The sequence below is a fragment of the Sturnus vulgaris genome, chromosome 2, assembly GCF_052056855.1.
Source record: "Sturnus vulgaris isolate bStuVul1 chromosome 2, bStuVul1.hap1, whole genome shotgun sequence".
In the NCBI taxonomy this organism is placed as follows: domain Eukaryota; kingdom Metazoa; phylum Chordata; class Aves; order Passeriformes; family Sturnidae; genus Sturnus; species Sturnus vulgaris.
In genome coordinates, this window is record NC_142244.1 from 93,304,481 (window position 1) to 93,321,199 (window position 16,719).

General features: G+C 42.0%; 1 protein-coding gene across 2 annotated transcripts in view; it reads right to left on the reverse strand.

Moving 5' to 3' along the window:
- Window positions 1-15,958, reverse strand: part of TMEM255B (transmembrane protein 255B) — a 66,336-nt gene extending 50,378 nt beyond the window's left edge. The window contains exons 1-3 of one of the 2 annotated variants that reach the window (XM_014885077.2): window positions 15,839-15,958; window positions 8,751-8,893; window positions 4,083-4,145 (exon numbers count right to left, since the gene is read on the reverse strand). In XM_014885077.2, coding sequence (XP_014740563.1) covers window positions 4,083-4,145; window positions 8,751-8,893; window positions 15,839-15,896 — 264 coding nt within the window. In that variant the 5' untranslated portion in view covers window positions 15,897-15,958. The remainder of the gene's footprint in view (window positions 1-4,082; window positions 4,146-8,750; window positions 8,894-15,838) is intronic. The other variant, XM_088160122.1, reaches the window with a different exon arrangement.
- Between the last annotated feature and the right edge of the window lie 761 nt (window positions 15,959-16,719).

A 16,719-nucleotide genomic window follows, 5' to 3' on the forward strand; every position in this document is an offset into this window, starting at 1 on the left:
AAGAAAATAATCAGAGATGATATTAAAATACTACCTCACATAATGTCAGTTGAGGACAGGGATGTTTGCATTGTCAGGGAAGTCTATCAACTGCAAACAGAAGAGAAAATTATTGCTTTGTTTCTCCAACTTCAGTTATAGGTCTTTTCAACACTTCATTTGAAATCTTACTCTTGTTGACAGAGGTTGGGAAGCAAGCATATTAAGGGAGACTTAAACTTAGCATCCCTTGAGAAGGCTGCATAAATAGCTTTGCCTTTTCTGTCTGCGTTCTGAGCTCCATGTTTGTACCTTCCTCATGTTTTCAAATTCTGCTTTGTTGGAAGCATTTCCTCCGTCTCTCTGAACAAGTCAAGGACCAGGCTGAGAACTTGGTTTATATCTGGGTATATCCTAAACATGTCAGTGAGAAAATTAAGTTTGTTAGCATGAAGAAAACATGAGGAGGACTCAGCAGTGGATGACTTTGGGTGTCACACGTGCTTCACACAACTGCTGTTGTACCAAGGCTTGTGCTTACTTACCATCTCATGAGGGGTCACTCCTGCTCCAATAACCCCTCCTCATCCTCCCTATGTCCTTTTTTCTCCTGTACCTCCTCCCGTGCCCTTCCTGCCTGCTCTGCTGTCCCTGTAGCTGCCACAGCCCTAGAGAGGGCTCTTGCAGGCAGCAAGATACTGTGATATTGCAAACATTCAAAACCCTGGCAGCTATTATGCTGCCATTGTAGCTCTTGTAGCACCACAGCTTCAGGGTGCTCATTTTCAGCCTTGCAAACAGTGTGGCTTGGTGAGGCTGGAATTGGAGAGACGTGTGAGTGGAAACTGTGAGCCATTGCTCGGTTTATCCATTGGGTTAGCTAAAACTACATGCATGGTGTCATACTGACATTGCACATTTAGGGAATGATTCATTTCTGGGTGCAAGCTCGTGCCACCTCCACATATTCTGTGAGGAGAAACCTGTTACAGCACTCCCTCAGCACTGCTCACTGCTCTCAGCTCAAGTTTGCTGCTAGGAGCCCCCCGCACACCCAGCCTTCCCCATTCCTGTATGTAATTTCAGCATCTCATTTCCTAGCTGGAAATACTTTGTACTGTAAGGTGAGGAGATGGCAAGCAAGCAAATAAGCAAGAACAGTTCATGTCTTACAATCAAATCCATTTGATTTGAGAAGTATCATGTTTTTCTCCCATCCAGCTGGACTAAGTGTGCCTTTGGAAGGAAACAACACCCAGCTATGCACTGCTCTTCAATCCACAACTGCTCTGCAGAGTGCAAGAGAGGCAAAATGGACAGAGACACATTATTCCTGAAATGCCTTCTGTTTGCCAGTTAGAACCATCCCAAATCAGTGCAAATCTTTAGTCAAAGGGAAATTTTGTTCTGCTGGTGCCAAGCTTTGCATATCAGAGCCAAGCACAAATGCTAGGAGCTGAAGTGAAATCATGCTAGTCAATGAGGCAGAGCCTGCTTCTTCAAGCAGCAGTTCCTTTGAATTAAGGGTTATACCTTGGTCAGCACATTGACTCCCACTGTGGGCTCTGGGATGCCAAGAAGGAGGTCAAAGAAGTGCAACATTATTAATGTCATGTTTTAAGAACAAACCATTGTCCACTCTGCCTAACTGTGCTTCTGCTCTTTCTCAAACTCCACGCTCATCACTTATTGAGTGCTGGGGTTTTGTTGTACTGGTTCTGCTAATCATTATATATTTTATATTGCATTTAGCATTTCATTAATCATGAAAGAACCTGGACTTAAAATGGACGAGTCACAGTGAAACGGAACTTCAAGAGAAAAAGAGAAATAGATTTAAGCAGAATGGTTAATTTGAAATAGACCTTTTCCCCCTAGTGCAACTGAATTTTCATTCATTTTCAATTTAAATAACAAATAAAAAATGAAGTATTGAGTCATTACAGAGGCCAGATAATTGTCAGGGCTACACTGGGTTAAATTCAAATTATACTGCAGTAAATGCTCAAAGGTAGTCTAGTTAAAATAGAAGAAACTGAGTAAGCAATTTATTTTCCTTTCCACTCCCTTTTGTCCTGCTGCAATGCATATACATTTTAGGTATAAATAATATAAATAAATAAATAAATAAATAAAACATTTATGCTACAATTCTGTGCTTATATAAGTCTTTACAATCTTATTGATTGCTGCAAATTTGTTAAAGCTGCCCTAAACCCATCCAAACAAATATACTCAGTTATGTTCCAGGGAATAACTACCACCTTCCATTGTAAACTCTTTCAATCTCATTTCCACAACTTTCAAAACCATCAGCTCAGCTTCAGCAAAGACAGTGTAAAAGACCTACTATGGATGGTTCTCAAGGCAAGAAGCATAATTCAACTTTCTAGTTACTCTCTTAGTCTGATCCCCAGAAATACAATCTTCCAACAGCCAAATCATCTGTAAATGTTATAAGCAGAAAGCAGTTTTCCTTGTTCCATGCTGGGAAATGCAAGCAGGCAGTAATGCCAAGCAAACTGGACACTTAGATCTCCACAGTCCTTGTGTAAATGGCACAACATGTCAAGGAATACATACTTTAACTGCTGCTTACCCACCTTATGGCTTTTTCAGTCATTTTACTTTTGATAGGGACAGCAGCATAGAAAACCACAAGGCAGATTAGAAAACAAGTGAAAAATCAAACAACCCTAAAATGTTATGCCCGTTAGTTAAGGTAGCATGAATGCTGTGGAAGATAAAGCTATTTTCACCTGCCCAGCACTGAGCCTACAGCTTGGAACCTGCTGTTCATCCTGGTCTCTGATGTGGAAATCAGGAGCAATAGTTCTTAATTAGGCTGTGTTGTTAGTAGCAAAATTAATGACACCTGACCTACTGCAGATTTTTCTCTCACAGGTCATGTCCCATTTGGATTCTCTACTTTTAGTGGTGAGATGACACTGTAGCCTTTACCACTATGGGAGAACTAAGTTGTAATTCTCTCCTCTATCCACCTGTGAATTTTCATGAAACTTGATGGAATTGCACACCTTTGAAGTCTCTACCTCTCTCCTGAATTTGCCTGAAATTGGCCAACATATTAAAAAAATGGAATATGGAACAGAAAAATCCAGAGACAAATCTCACAGCTTTACAAATCTTATTTCTTTGTGAAATCCAACTAGAAACAGAAGTTAAAAGCAAGGAACTACTTGCAAATACACTACTGACACAGATAATCCAAAAAAGGAGTGATATTATGTTTGTAAGTAAAGTAGTTAATTGTTAGTAAAATGCAAGCTAAATTCATCAGTTCCTCCTCTGAGCTTAACACCATTCTTGATTTATACCAGTGAAAGCTCTGCATTATGAAATTAATAATATTTTTTGATGCTTGGCTACAGTCAGTCTTCTGTGACGTGCCCATTGGACACGCTGTTATTCAACCAAGACTATTACTTTTTGCAAAGAGAGGAAGGAAATTGTTGAGAATTTCTACAAATTCTTTCCTCCTTCTTACACCTTCCTTTACCCAGATGCCTCAAAGACTTTCTATGACTTTCTCACATAAATAAAAGCAAAGGATTTGGGAAGCCAAGCTAAATCTACAAATCACAGATCTTGTTTGACATAGCCAGGCAATCTCAACAGCAAGAGCTCTGGATTTTTTTCTTCTATTTAACATATATAGTTTCAGGAAAGTGTTCCTGGCTTAAACTTCTTACACAGGATGAGATCATCTGCTAGGGTGGAGCTGATCACGTAGCTTGCTGCTGCTCAAACTTCTGTTTTGCTCTCTTCCCATCCTTTTCCCAGTTACATGGTCCTGGCCAAGCTCTGGCACTTCAGTGATTCTGCCCTCGGTCAATTCAACTCATTAAACCAGCAGGAAAGTAAATTCAGTAAAACAAGTAAGCTGCTTTTGTTTTATTTTCTACAAAGGAACTTACTGGCCCATTCATGCTTCTCTAAAACTTCTCAGAAGTGGTGAAACAAATGACTAACATTTTGAGGCAAATGAAGCAGTTTTAAGTCAACAGTTTGAAGAAATCCTTGCTTTTTATATTTAATACAGTCTGATACACAAAAAAAAAAATAAAAGAGCTGTTACTTACTATTTGTCTTCTGTTTTCTACCAGGTAGATGCCAACAATCCCTAGGAAAGATCCAAAGCCAAGCTAAGGCAAAGAACAAAACCAACAGAAATGCATGAGGTCAGCTTATCTGGATAACATACCAACACATACAGTGATATCTGAGCTAATGCACTACACAGATGGGCTAAATGGGGCAAGTCAAGGGAAAAGGTGGAAGTTACTGTAGGACATAAATCATATAATGTAATGGGAAATGGCCAGGACTGCGGCTCTTTGATAGTTCAATGCAAAATTTGTCATATGGTAAACAGAAGTCTGTATAGACACACATCTATAACCTGACTACTGTTAGCATTGTCAGGTATAGTTTTACACATTATAAAGCAAAAACTAAGTAAAGTAGGAGAAATGGCCACTTGGGTTTAGTCCACAGATGGTAATTTTTGAAAATTGCAAAGCTTTAGGCAATTGCAGACAGTTTTTCTCAAAAAAATTGTGTGTTCCCCAAAGTTCAAACTGTTAGAATTACACTTGTTTGATTTTAATGATTAGACACTATCACACAACCCAGAAAAAATCCTTGCTAAAATGCAAAAAGGACCAGTACAGTCAGCTGTATCACCAACAGCCACAGGAGAGAGGGGAGGAAGGGACACTGAAGTAAGCTGGCCTTAATGTTCCAGTGTTGCCTCAACATCGAGATGGCAGGAAAAGCCTCTCCTTGTGAAGGAGGCCCATGAAGGTTTGGAGCAGTAGAAACTCCTTGGATTCACAGTTCCAGCCCCTCTCTGCAGTGAGGCCTCTGAACCCAGCTCAGAGCCTCTCCTCCAAGCACAAATGAAGTTTTTAAGGACTCCATGTCCCAGCCAAGGGCTTAAGCATTGCCCGTAAATTCCTCGCGGTTACGCACAACTGCTCACAGCAGAAAGCAAATCCCCTGCAAGCACTTTACTCGCTCACTATCACAAGAGGAATCCGTCACTCGCTTTCAAGAAAGCAAATGCAGGGAAAGGAGATTTGCTCTTGAGTGCTTTGGGGAAATTTATGTGAAAAGGAGGCACAAAGACTAAAAGCAAAGACTTTGAAAGAGTGGGCAAGTGCACCCATGCTGACAGCTAAATAGTAGAGATACTTGGAATTGTGAGCAAGGACACTCTGTTCAGGGGACAGCAACTTTGTAAATTAAGATAACTACATCAAAATGACATCTGGTTCCAAGCCCCATTTTTCATTCCAACAGGAACAATCCATAAAGCTTCATTTATGGCTGATGCAGGGAACACAAAATGAGTAATATCCATGTGAATAATAAGAATGACCAAACACAGAGCAATAACAATTAAATCAGAAGGAGCAGAACTATAGAGATCATTATGAAAGCCACAGCATTACTGAGATTGTTTTAGGGTCATATGAGCTAGTTTTTTGTCTGTTTAGACAACAGACATTTGGGAGCTCTAGGAGTCCAGGTCAGTATGGTGCTGGGGACTCTGTTGAAAGAGTATAAAAATAGCAAACAAAAATAAAACAGCAAGTAGTCACAGAGAAATGACATTAAATATTTAAGTATAAACAATATTTAAAAGGAAATTAGGCTGAAGCAGTTCCAACTCTGTCTTTGCAGACCATTCCAAAGACACAGTCCAAACAGATGCTCAAGCAGTAATCTACTATATGCAGATACCTTCCAAAGCATAACATTATATTAACTCTTCTCCACACAGAAATATTTTATGTCCAATAACTTTGGATGCATAAGTTCAGGTAATACCCAGCACTATAAAGATGTATTTAGAAAAAAGATTTTTTCAAAACAAATTACCAGTGACCACATATGCAGGAAAATTAAAGCACTTAACTCTTCTTGAAGCCAGCGGGAACTTGGCAGAAGCCAAAGTGTATTACAGATCTAACCCTGAAGACCTGTTCTGTAAATACTTCTAGAAACAAGTAAATCTATGCCAGTGGATAGTGTTATTCATCTTCATAGGTATCTTCAAGGCAGGTTTAATTCTGCATGGTTTTAAAGACCAAAATTGCTTACTAAGGCCAGTGGAGGTTTCATCTCATCTACCAGCTGTGAAATTAGTATTTTACTACTGAAGTTTGTTATAACTAGACTTCCTTTTTAATTGAAATTAACGCTGTCTGTCCTCATATTTTTGCTCTTCTCTGAGCTCAGCAGTGAAATATGTAATGACAAATTCATTCCCTGGTTTAGGTACCTAGGAGTCTGGGATCAGGGCTATGCTGGTTTTCTAAGCTCCCTCTACTGTCAGCAGAGAAGGGAAGCACCTTTTGCGGGCTCTTCAGTACATTCTGAAAGAGCTGATGGTGAGAGGGGGGGATTCTGCCCCTCTACTCTGCTCTGGTGAGACCCCACCTGGAGTGCTGCCTTCGGTGGGGTGCTCAGCATAGCAAGGACATGGACATGCTGGAGTGAGTACAGAGCAGGGCCACAAAAATTAGAGGGTGGGAGCACCTCTCCTATGAGGGCAGGATGAGAGAGTTTGGCTTGTTCAGCCTGGAGAACAGAGGGCTCCGAGGAGACCCAATTGCTGCCTTCCAATTCCTAGGGGTACCTTACAAGAAAACATGAAGACATAGGACAAGAGGTGATGACTTCAAATTGAAAGAAGGTAGGTTTAGATTAGATATTAGGAATAAATTCCTTACTGTGAAGGTGGTGAGACTGGAATAGGTTGCTCATAGAAGCTGTGGGTGCCCCATCCCTGGAAGTGTACAAGAAGGCCAGGTTGGATGGGGCTTTGAGAACCTGGTCTAGTGGAAGGTGTTCCTGTCCATGGCAGAGGAGTTGAGATAACCTTTAAATTCCCTGCCATCCCAAACCATTCCACAATTCTACAGCAGTCCGTCTGCCAATGCTGCACTGGAGTCAGTAATTTCTGGCAGTGAGGCAGAAACACAACAGTGCTGTCACACACCTCTGACCAGGCTTTTGGCAAGATACCATGTAAGACTTGAATAGCACTTTTAACTCTTTTTAAACGTTTGTGATATTTAATACCTTAATGACACTCACATTGGCAATTACCTATTACATTTTCTCAGTTACTTCAACAACCCATCACATGTGCACAAATTTTATTAAAATTATTTGGCTCCAATAATATTTTGAAAGGGAAAATGATTAATAAAAAGTGTTTTTTCCAAAGCATTCTAATAAATTCTTGCTTTTCTATCTGGTTATTAATGAAAACAAGACTTCAAAAAATATTTTAGCAGGTGGTATTTTTCAGATGAGTGATCAGAAATTGTGTTATTCCTACAAGAAACTAAATGCTGAAATACTTGCTTTGTGCACATGGGTTTATTACTTATTACACTTGTTAAAAACAGCAGTTCAAAATGAAACTTCTTTCTAGGGATGAATGCAGATAAAGTGGTCTTGCAAAGGATTTTACGTCAAATTTTGGAAAAAGACCTTTATCAGTATTAATCTATCTATTTTAGGTTAATGAAAGGGAGAATCATTCTTTAAGGTCTTATTCTTGGAACCGCTTTTTGTTCTATTTTTAAAACACCACTCCTTATAGATCATTATCCTAAAATTATCTTACTGAAAGTCCTGCTCTCAACATAGGACTAAGATGTAAGAGGAACTGTTTAGGAGGAACAGTTCTAACTCACACATTATTAATGGTGTATGCACAGTATTAGAAGATGCACATCCCTCTTCTCTGGGCATTTCATTCCATAGAGAGGAAGAAATCATGGTACCTTACAACATACTTTGGCAGTAGTGGAGCCACACGCCTAAGTAGTGTCTAACTCTAAACATGTGAATTTCTTTCTTCACCTTGCAAGCTCTACCTCCCCTTGGCTGACTCAGTCCCTCTCTATTTGCTGCCCATACTCCCCATTTTTAAAACTCAGCCCAGGTATTTAAATTATTTATTCTTTTTTTTTACTCCAGGCGTTTAAACACATTGGGATATACCCTATCCCTTCTCCTGAGATCAGAAAGGGCTTGGGGTTGAAGCAGCATGGGGCTGGCAGGGTTACTCCTCCCCAGAAGTCACAGAGGCACCACAGGGCAGAGCAGGCAGAGCTCAAGCCTTGTCCCACTGCAGGAATGCTTTTAAGCAGTCTGTTCACAAGGCAAGAACAAGACTAAGGATTTTGGAAACAGCATCTTATATGAGAGAACTGGCAGCAAGCCTGCACGAAAGGATGTTAGGGAGAAGCCTCCAAATGTCCAATTACAGGGCTTTCCCTGGCATGGACACAGCAGAATTCCTGGCACACAGACACAACAGCAGAGTGGCTCTTCCATCAAAGCAGTAAACTTCTAAAAGGTTGTTCAAATCTATCCCATGCCTACTGTCCCATCACACAGACACCCACCTCTAATGGAAACCAGCAGGAGTCTAGCACAGGTTTGCACACAGTTCCCTGAGCCCAGCACAGTGCAGTGCAACCTGGTCTCCTTCTTCTAGCCCCCAACACCCTCCCCTTTGGGGCACTTCAGAAAAATAGTCTAACCCCTGCCTTACAACACACTAGAACTAGATCAAAACAAAGCAGCATCTCTCTCTTGTGAAATGACATGAGACTAATGGTCTTTTTTCTGCTTTTTCAATCTATCAGAGCTTCCCATTTACAGCTGATAATAATTTATTTAGATGTAACCAATATTCTAAAATAGTTTTTTTTTTTACTTACAACAATGCCTGGGTAGTAGCCTCCCACAGTAACATTTTCAGTTCGTGTGGTAGCTGCCAGACCTATGGTCAGTATGAAAACAGACACCACCAGCAGTGCCACTGTGAACCAAAGTGAAGTCTTCTTCCTTTTTGCAAACTGTCCTGTAGGGAGGGGGAGGGGAAAAAAAAAGAGCTTTTCATTGCAATCATGGCAGAACAAATACAAAATGATGAAAGATTTTGTTTTGCTAATCTTTTCTGTAGATAACCCTCTGTTGTTCTCCCTGTAAGGAAAATTGCTACCAGACAACAGAAGGAATTAAAACCTGCAGAGTTAACTAGAGTATAGCTTAATGCACACACATTGAGTACAGGCAGAGATGAGTTTTTATTAAACTGAACTGTAAGTCACTGACAATTATAATTATGCCTTGTCTTCAGTAACATTTATAATTGTTGTTCACATTGGTGAGATCCTGCAGGCCTTAAATTCTTACCTGTGTGAAGTGCCAATTTGACTCTATCTGGCCTGAACATAAAAATGAATATTTTACACAAGATTAGCAGGCACTCTGCATGCTATCATGAAAATGAATGTGCTCTTCATATTTATCGAGGTAAGAAATCTGTATCCTCGAAGCAAAGCTGTAATAGAGTTTATCAGGTAATGATACATGCGACTTTTCTAACAGCGGCTGCTCAGTGAAATCCTTTCAGTCTCACTGGGATTCGGATCCAGATACCCAAAGGGAAAATCAGCACACTCACCTCCAGGTTGCAGCCTGCTCCAAGGCACTTAACCTTGTTAACCATGGCAGATCTGAGCTGTAGCCAGAGGTTACTCACACCAGGGCCCCAGCCCACAGCACAGACTGATTTTAAAAAGCCATTAACACATGACTCTAACAAAAGACACCCGAGTGAATCAGACTGTGGTCTTCATTTTTGCCTTTGAAAGGCAAGGCAGCAGTGTGCAGGATCACCCTGCAGCACTGGGCCATGCGATGCCATGGTACCATGCAGTGCACCTGGGCAGGATGGAGCTCCTGAGAAAGCACAACCTGGCCACTGCAGGGCCAGTCTCTCTCCCTCTGTGGCCTCAGGAAGCTGCCTGAGTGCCCAGCCTCAGGAGAAGGCAGAGACTGAGATGTTGCACTGAAGGCTGGAGCAGCATCCCTCAGCAGGAAGGAGGAGGTGAGAGGGGAAGGCAGGCATGGGTCAGGCTCTGGGGGCACTGCTGGAAGCAAAAGCAGGGGAAATGCAGGAAAGACAAAAAGCAAGCAGAAGCTGTTTGCAATGAGTTACTTGAGTTTTGTGGCCATTTTAAAGTCATGTAACTCAGTTAAATGTTTATAGTTCAAAAGCCAGACTAGATTAGTGGTGTTTGCAAACCAACTCAAATAATTTCAATCAGTAAAAAAAAAAAATTATAATAACAAGCTGTGTTTGATGACATTTCTCTAGTAGAACAACCAGTCAAAATTATTCAAGTCTTTTAGTATGAAATACAAGCAACTTTCCTAAAGACAAATACCATCTATTGAGCTTACACAAGTCTCTTTCACCTGCAGGTACGAAGCCTTCCTGCTAAAGATAAAGAAGTAATTCCTAAGACTCGCCAAACACCTCCAGCCTGTGTCTCTGCTGTCTTCCTCTGGGAATTAATTCTCTGTTAATCCATGGAGGGTCACTGGGCACATGGAAGCAGAGGTTCTTTCTTGGTAATCAGTTTTTCACCAAGTGTGTGGAGTTGAAGACAGTTCTTTCAGTGAAGCCAGTTCACATGGCCAAGAGGGAAAACTAGATTTCAGATGTGCAGCTCCCCAAATCAGCTGTCATTCCTACAAATTAAAATTATTCACTCAGTAGATTTACCAGATTGTAAATAATACCTGATGTCCTTGTCATACCTCATCATCTTTGAAAAGTCACGGAGATTAAGGAATCCCCAAAACTGAAGAAAGGCAAATGTTCCACCTGTTTTTAAAGAGGCCAAAATGAAGATTCAGGGAATTATAAACCAATCAACCTCATTTTGGTTCCTGGGATGCTGGAACCAAAAAGGTGGAGTAAGTCCTCTTGTAAGACATTTCTGGGCACAGAAGGAAAAGGTGATTGGTGAAAGGATGGATTTACCAGAGCCAAGTCATGTCTGACCAGGTGCCAGCTATGGCAAAAAGAGTGGACTTGAGGAGCATTGGATGTCTTTTGCCTTAATTTTAGCAAGGTTTTTAACATGATGCCAAGTCCTGAGCGAAGGAAGGAACAATGCATTGCAATGATACAGGTAAGGGACTGCCAGGCTGCAAAGCAGATCTGCTGGGAAGGACCTGGCAGTATTGGTAGATGATGAGCTGATCATGAGCAGTGTGCCCTAGCAACAGAATCCTGGGCTGCACTAACAGGAGCTAGTACAACAGCAGTTAGCACAGGAGGAGCATCAGTAGTAGATCAGAGGAACAACTACATCTATCTAGTCAACACTTTTTAGACCACACAATTTTACACTCAGTTTTGGGCCCTTGGTATAGGGAAATAAATAAATTAACTGCAATGAATTCAACAGAGGACTGCAAGGAAGGTCAGGGGCTGGTACTCTCTGTATGAGAAGAGGCTGAGGGAACAGGGCCTGCTCAGCCTGGAGATGAGATGACTTTTGGCAGGGCTAGTTGCAGTCTTCCAATTCCTTTCAGTTGTTGTCAAGAGAACAGACTCAGGCTTTTCATAACGGTGCACAGCAGGAGGAAAAGAGACAGCAGACAAACTGAAACACAAAAAAGTGTTTCAGACTGGGTATAAGAAGAAAAAAAAAATGAACATTAGGACAGTGAAGCATTGGAACAGGTTGCCCAAATAACTTGTGCCCCCTCCAACTTCAGAGGTTTTCAGGATTCAAGCAGAAAAAGCACTAAGTAACAGGGCCTGACCTCACAGTTAACCCAGCTTTGAGCAGGAGGTTGGAATTGCAACTGAGGTACTTCCTACCTGAATTCTTCTACGGTTTTATGATAGTCAAGACAGCTAGACAAAGTGGGTTGGGTATGTGTGCTCATATCCACCGATAAGAAACTGCAGCTGCAGTGTAGACATACTCTAAAGGGATATAGGAACACAAACCTTCCCAAAGCCAGTGGGGAGCATGCTGCTCAGCCAAGACTTCTTGAAAACACCGAAAAGGGCCTGAGGAGCCAAACCTCCACATCTTCCTCAGAGTAACACCTGTACTGGCAAAGGTTGATAAGACTGGATGGAGACAAACTATGGGTACGACCCACCCTCCTGAGTTCTGGTTATGAATAGTGAAAGACATGAGCTTGATTGCCCTGACTGAGTTTGCTGGAAAATGTCATAGGAAAAGCATGCTCTTATTTGCAATTGGAATTAATCTGATGTGGACTTAGTGAGACAGAATAGAAAAAGATGTCATTATTTGTAGGGACATTTTTTGGTATGAACTATATTTTGACACTGAAGTTTACATATGCCAGAAGAAATTTATGAATGCAATACACGTCAACCCTCATATTTATTGATCTTTTACCACCTGCATCTCAAAATAGAGGCAAATATCCAATTGGTCTCCCCTTTTTCATATAGTCCCATTTGGAAACTGATAAATAACCATGTTGTCAGCTATGAACTCCACCCTTAGGAGAGATGACTTACATACAGGAGCACAGAAAGGCCCTTTCTGGAGAAGAGGCTGGCACATGCAAGGACTTATTCTCAAAGACTTCCACGTGCTCAATGAAGATGGGTAGAAATCAGGTCTAAATTGTTTTCTATCATGGCTGTTTGGCTTTCCTTGGTCACAACAATAAAACTCTTTGCTGTATCAAAATATGTATAATTACATGCATAGAAGTCACCAGCATACTGGGAGGCCTTTGTAACATTTGCAAAGCAGCTTAATATCTTCAGAAGTTACAGCTGCAAAGGGTTCCCACTATTAGCTTCCTTTTACAATTTCAGTCATGTTGGGTCCCAAGAGTTTTCAAGCCTTTGTTTACTGCTGTTTGTAGCAGTTGCCATGCAGTTTATTTGGATCTGTTTTTAATGTACCTGCCAGCCAAAACCCAATACCAGAGTCAGAAGCCCTGTCTCCAGCTCAGGCAGTGTGCTTGGCCCAGCCTTCTTCCCTGACACTCTGTGGCGAGGCTTGGACTGAACGCTGGCCATAGACAAGAATAGCAGTTAAATTAAGAGCAGAGGAAACACTGCAGTCAATATTTGTAGCCTGAATTTTCTTCCAACACTAATGTTCCTGGAGTGCAGGAAACAGTTAATGGAGGCTATTCACTTTCCAATTCTTAGTACTGAAGTAACTCTCAGAATAATTTTGACATTTATTACCTTCAACTTCTTTAATAATGATTTGGTACGAATGTTATTAAACTCCTAGTCTGGACCTTAATGCAATTTAATTATAACTTAAAATCCTTATATTCAGCATACTGAAAACCAAGCTTGTAGGAAGAAACCTTGTCATACCCTTATTAGCATTAGCTTGAGGCTGGGGTCAATAGAAGGTGTGAATATATTATTGACATCTATTGGCAATAGTCTTCAGCAGTTTTGGCCTGTGAAGTATTGACTGAGTCTTGGGCACTGAGCTTTTTGCAGTATTAACTGCAGCAATAGGCACTATAGATAAATTAGAGAGGTAACAGAACTTCCACATGACTGGCTTGTGCTTTGCCTGGTGCAGACCTAAATTGTGCACAAAAAGGAACAGTCACAGAAACACTCTGCTTTGCTCACTGTCAGGAAAAGTATCTGCTTGAGCCCTGCTTCCACAATGGAAGGTGAGAAAATGCCATCAGGACAAGGAAGAGGGACACCAGGCTGCTGCCTCCTTGGGACAGAGAAAGGCCCAAGAGGAGGGAAATTGAGATCACCTGCCAGAGAGCAAAAAGAAAAAGTGCCTGTTGAGGACCACACTCTGCTGCACTCAGAAAAAACTTCTGTCTGTTCATCAGCTGCAGAAAACAAAGTTGTATTACAATGCTCTGTTTGTAATGGGTGGGGTTAAATTAAATTTGTAGGAAGACTATGGAAAAATGAATGGTTTTGTGGGGAGGGTATGTATGAAATTGCAAAGTGGTGGGTCCAATGATGAATAGTAACGTCTGGATTTGAACAAAGAGTGAGTTTAAAAGGAGAATTAACTAATTAATGATGGAACATGTCCATGGCACAGAACATGTCCAGGGGCCAAGGTAAAGAAAGAATAGAATGAAACAGCATCTCTCCACCTTGGAAAACCTCCATACAATCTGCAACTGAACTGAAAAAAGTCTACATTTAGACCAAAGAAACTATACTTTGCTAACTTCACTACTTCTTTTAAAACTTATCTTCAGACATCATAAAGTTAAAAAGTGTGGCATAATTTTTGTTGAGGAAAAAAGTCGCTGTAGGATGTAGCATTAGCTGGGATTACAATCCCATTTGCTGAATAGTAGCACTACATAATTCCATACCTTCTTCTTTGATCTAGTTATGGTAATCAAAATGGAAACACTTCTTTCAAATAATGCCCCAGACCGATGTTTATTAGCATCTTACTATGAGAAAAAAGGAAACTTTTGTAACAGGAAAAAATAGTGCATTTTTATTATGTAATGGATACTACTAAAAATTGTGACATGTTTCAGAGTGGAATTAAGCACACAGAATAAGGTAATTTAAGTGGAAATTCACCATAGACAAACCTTAGTATCAAAGATATCCGCTATTTTGCTGCTACTGAGAAAATTTTTAGGAGATTTTTGGAGACAGATTATAAATTTTTAATTACTGCAATGCTCACTTCTATGCCATCTCCCTCTCAACTACAGTTTTGTGTATTTTAAAAACGGTTTCATGCCAGCAAAATTGAATTAATCCTACATTGCCTCCCAAAATTAAATGTGATGGATTGAGATGCTTAAAAGAGATACTCACACCTGCTGTTGGTGATTACTTTCCCTTTTCTGATTAAATGCTTGACTTGTCCAGAGTGCTGAACTAATTAAACCAGACGCAACAGCATACATTTCAAGCCACAGGACAGCAGCTTTTATCAGGCCCATCTTTTACCTTTATTATTAATTTGTTGAGTAAGATTCTATGAGTGTGTTATATATTCAAGACCATGGGAAACAGTTTACAATTCTACTACAAAATATCCATACTGAACAAAACGAAAAAGCAATCCCATAAGCCCTGATACACTATGTAGTATGGCTATAGTAAGTGATACCATGCACTATCACCATGACCTCATTGTTTTGGCAGCAATTGTTTCACCAATAAATAATTCAAAGAGTAGCTAATCGCTAGTTTAAAGCTGGCATACAGATCTTTCTTTTTCTGATGACCACCTGAAAATGTTTTTTAAGTTACAGGCACATCTTTCACATTTTCAACACCAACATAATTTTTCTTCCAAGTTTATGACAAAAATTAAGATTTGATACATTTTTTCATCCAGCTGTTAAGACCCTCGAGTGCATGCCAAAGTCTCTGCTTATCCTTTCAAACGCTACACAGAGTAATTCCCAGTAAGTTCTGTATTTTCTAAACTTTAACAAATTACGCCGGAATAAGGAAACACTTGACCTTTCTTTTGCCAATGTGTTTGTATTTCAGGACGCACGCTGTAAACACGAGCCATTCGATCAGGAGAAGCAGGAGGAAGGAAGCGAACCCGACACCTGTCCCCAGCCCGCCCGCACCGGCGGCACCTCGGCCCGCTCCAGCGCGGCCAGCGGCCAGCACGACGGCTCTTACATTAATTCCTATCCGCGTCCTGTGCCAAGCTACTCCTCCGAATGTTCAACCTCCGGCACAGGGATGCACCAAGCGCAGCTGAGAGCTCTGAACAAGAACCGGTATTTTTGAACGCCTCGGCGAGCGAGGGGATGGATGAGCGGCAGCGCTCATCTCATGGATCGGGCTGAGCCCCGCAGAGTGGCGGCGCAGGGGGGGCTCAGCCCGGGCACGGTCCCCGGGCACGGCTCCCGCCCGCCCCGCCGCCGTCCAGCCCCGCCGCTCTCCCCGCCGCATCCCGGGCTGACGCCCCCGGCGGGGCAGGTGCCGGGCTCACCGAGGTGCCGGGCTCACCTGTGGGGTCCAGCACGGCCAGCGGGCCCGGCACGGCGGCGCCGGGCGGCGGGGCCATCACGTCCCGCAGGAGCTCGCCCCGCTCGGCTCGGCCGGGCTCCGCTCGCTCGGCGGCCGGCGCTGCCCGGGCGCGGCGGGTCCGCCCCGCGGGGCGCGGCGGGGCCGGGGCGGGGCGAGCGGCGCTGCCCCCGCAGGGGGGACCCGGCCCCGCTGCCGCTGCCGGTCCTGCCAACCTCGGGAGACACGGACCGGGGCTTTCCTTTTCCTGCTTCTTTCGTTCTGTGTCCTACCCGCGTCTCAGCTTCGGCATCACTTCTGGATTTCTTCTCGGCCAGTTTGACACCTGGTGGAGATCAGAATTATCCCAAACTTTCCTTTCAGCTTTCTTCTTCCCATACAAAATATATTTGTAAATAAAAATCAGAAATAAAATACAACAGCAGCCGGAAATACTAATTAAATTATAAAAGCCGGCATCTCAGAGACGTAGGTTAAGGCAGATATAGGCTAAGATAGGAAATGCCAATAATCAAGAGATGCTTGCAAGGCTGTTCTTTTTCTTACATGGTGCCTATCAATTTCTCAACCTCACTGTCTCAGTTTTTATTCCTTCTGCAAACTCTGACTCTTGTCCTGCTGCTGCCCAAGAACTGCCAACTGTTGCTTCTAAAGCTACTGACTGCAGGGTTGTGTGACTTCTGCCTACAGCTGAGAAGAAATAGCCAAAGGCACTGTGCTGTTTAGGTGTCCGCTCTTCCATTTGCCTGACTTCCCTATAGCAGAGAACATAATAATTTTTTTTTGTGAAAAAATTGTTCTCACAAATTGTGAAAAATGTTTTTGATAGGCTGCCAAGTGCTTTGCTGATAGTGTTCTCCTAC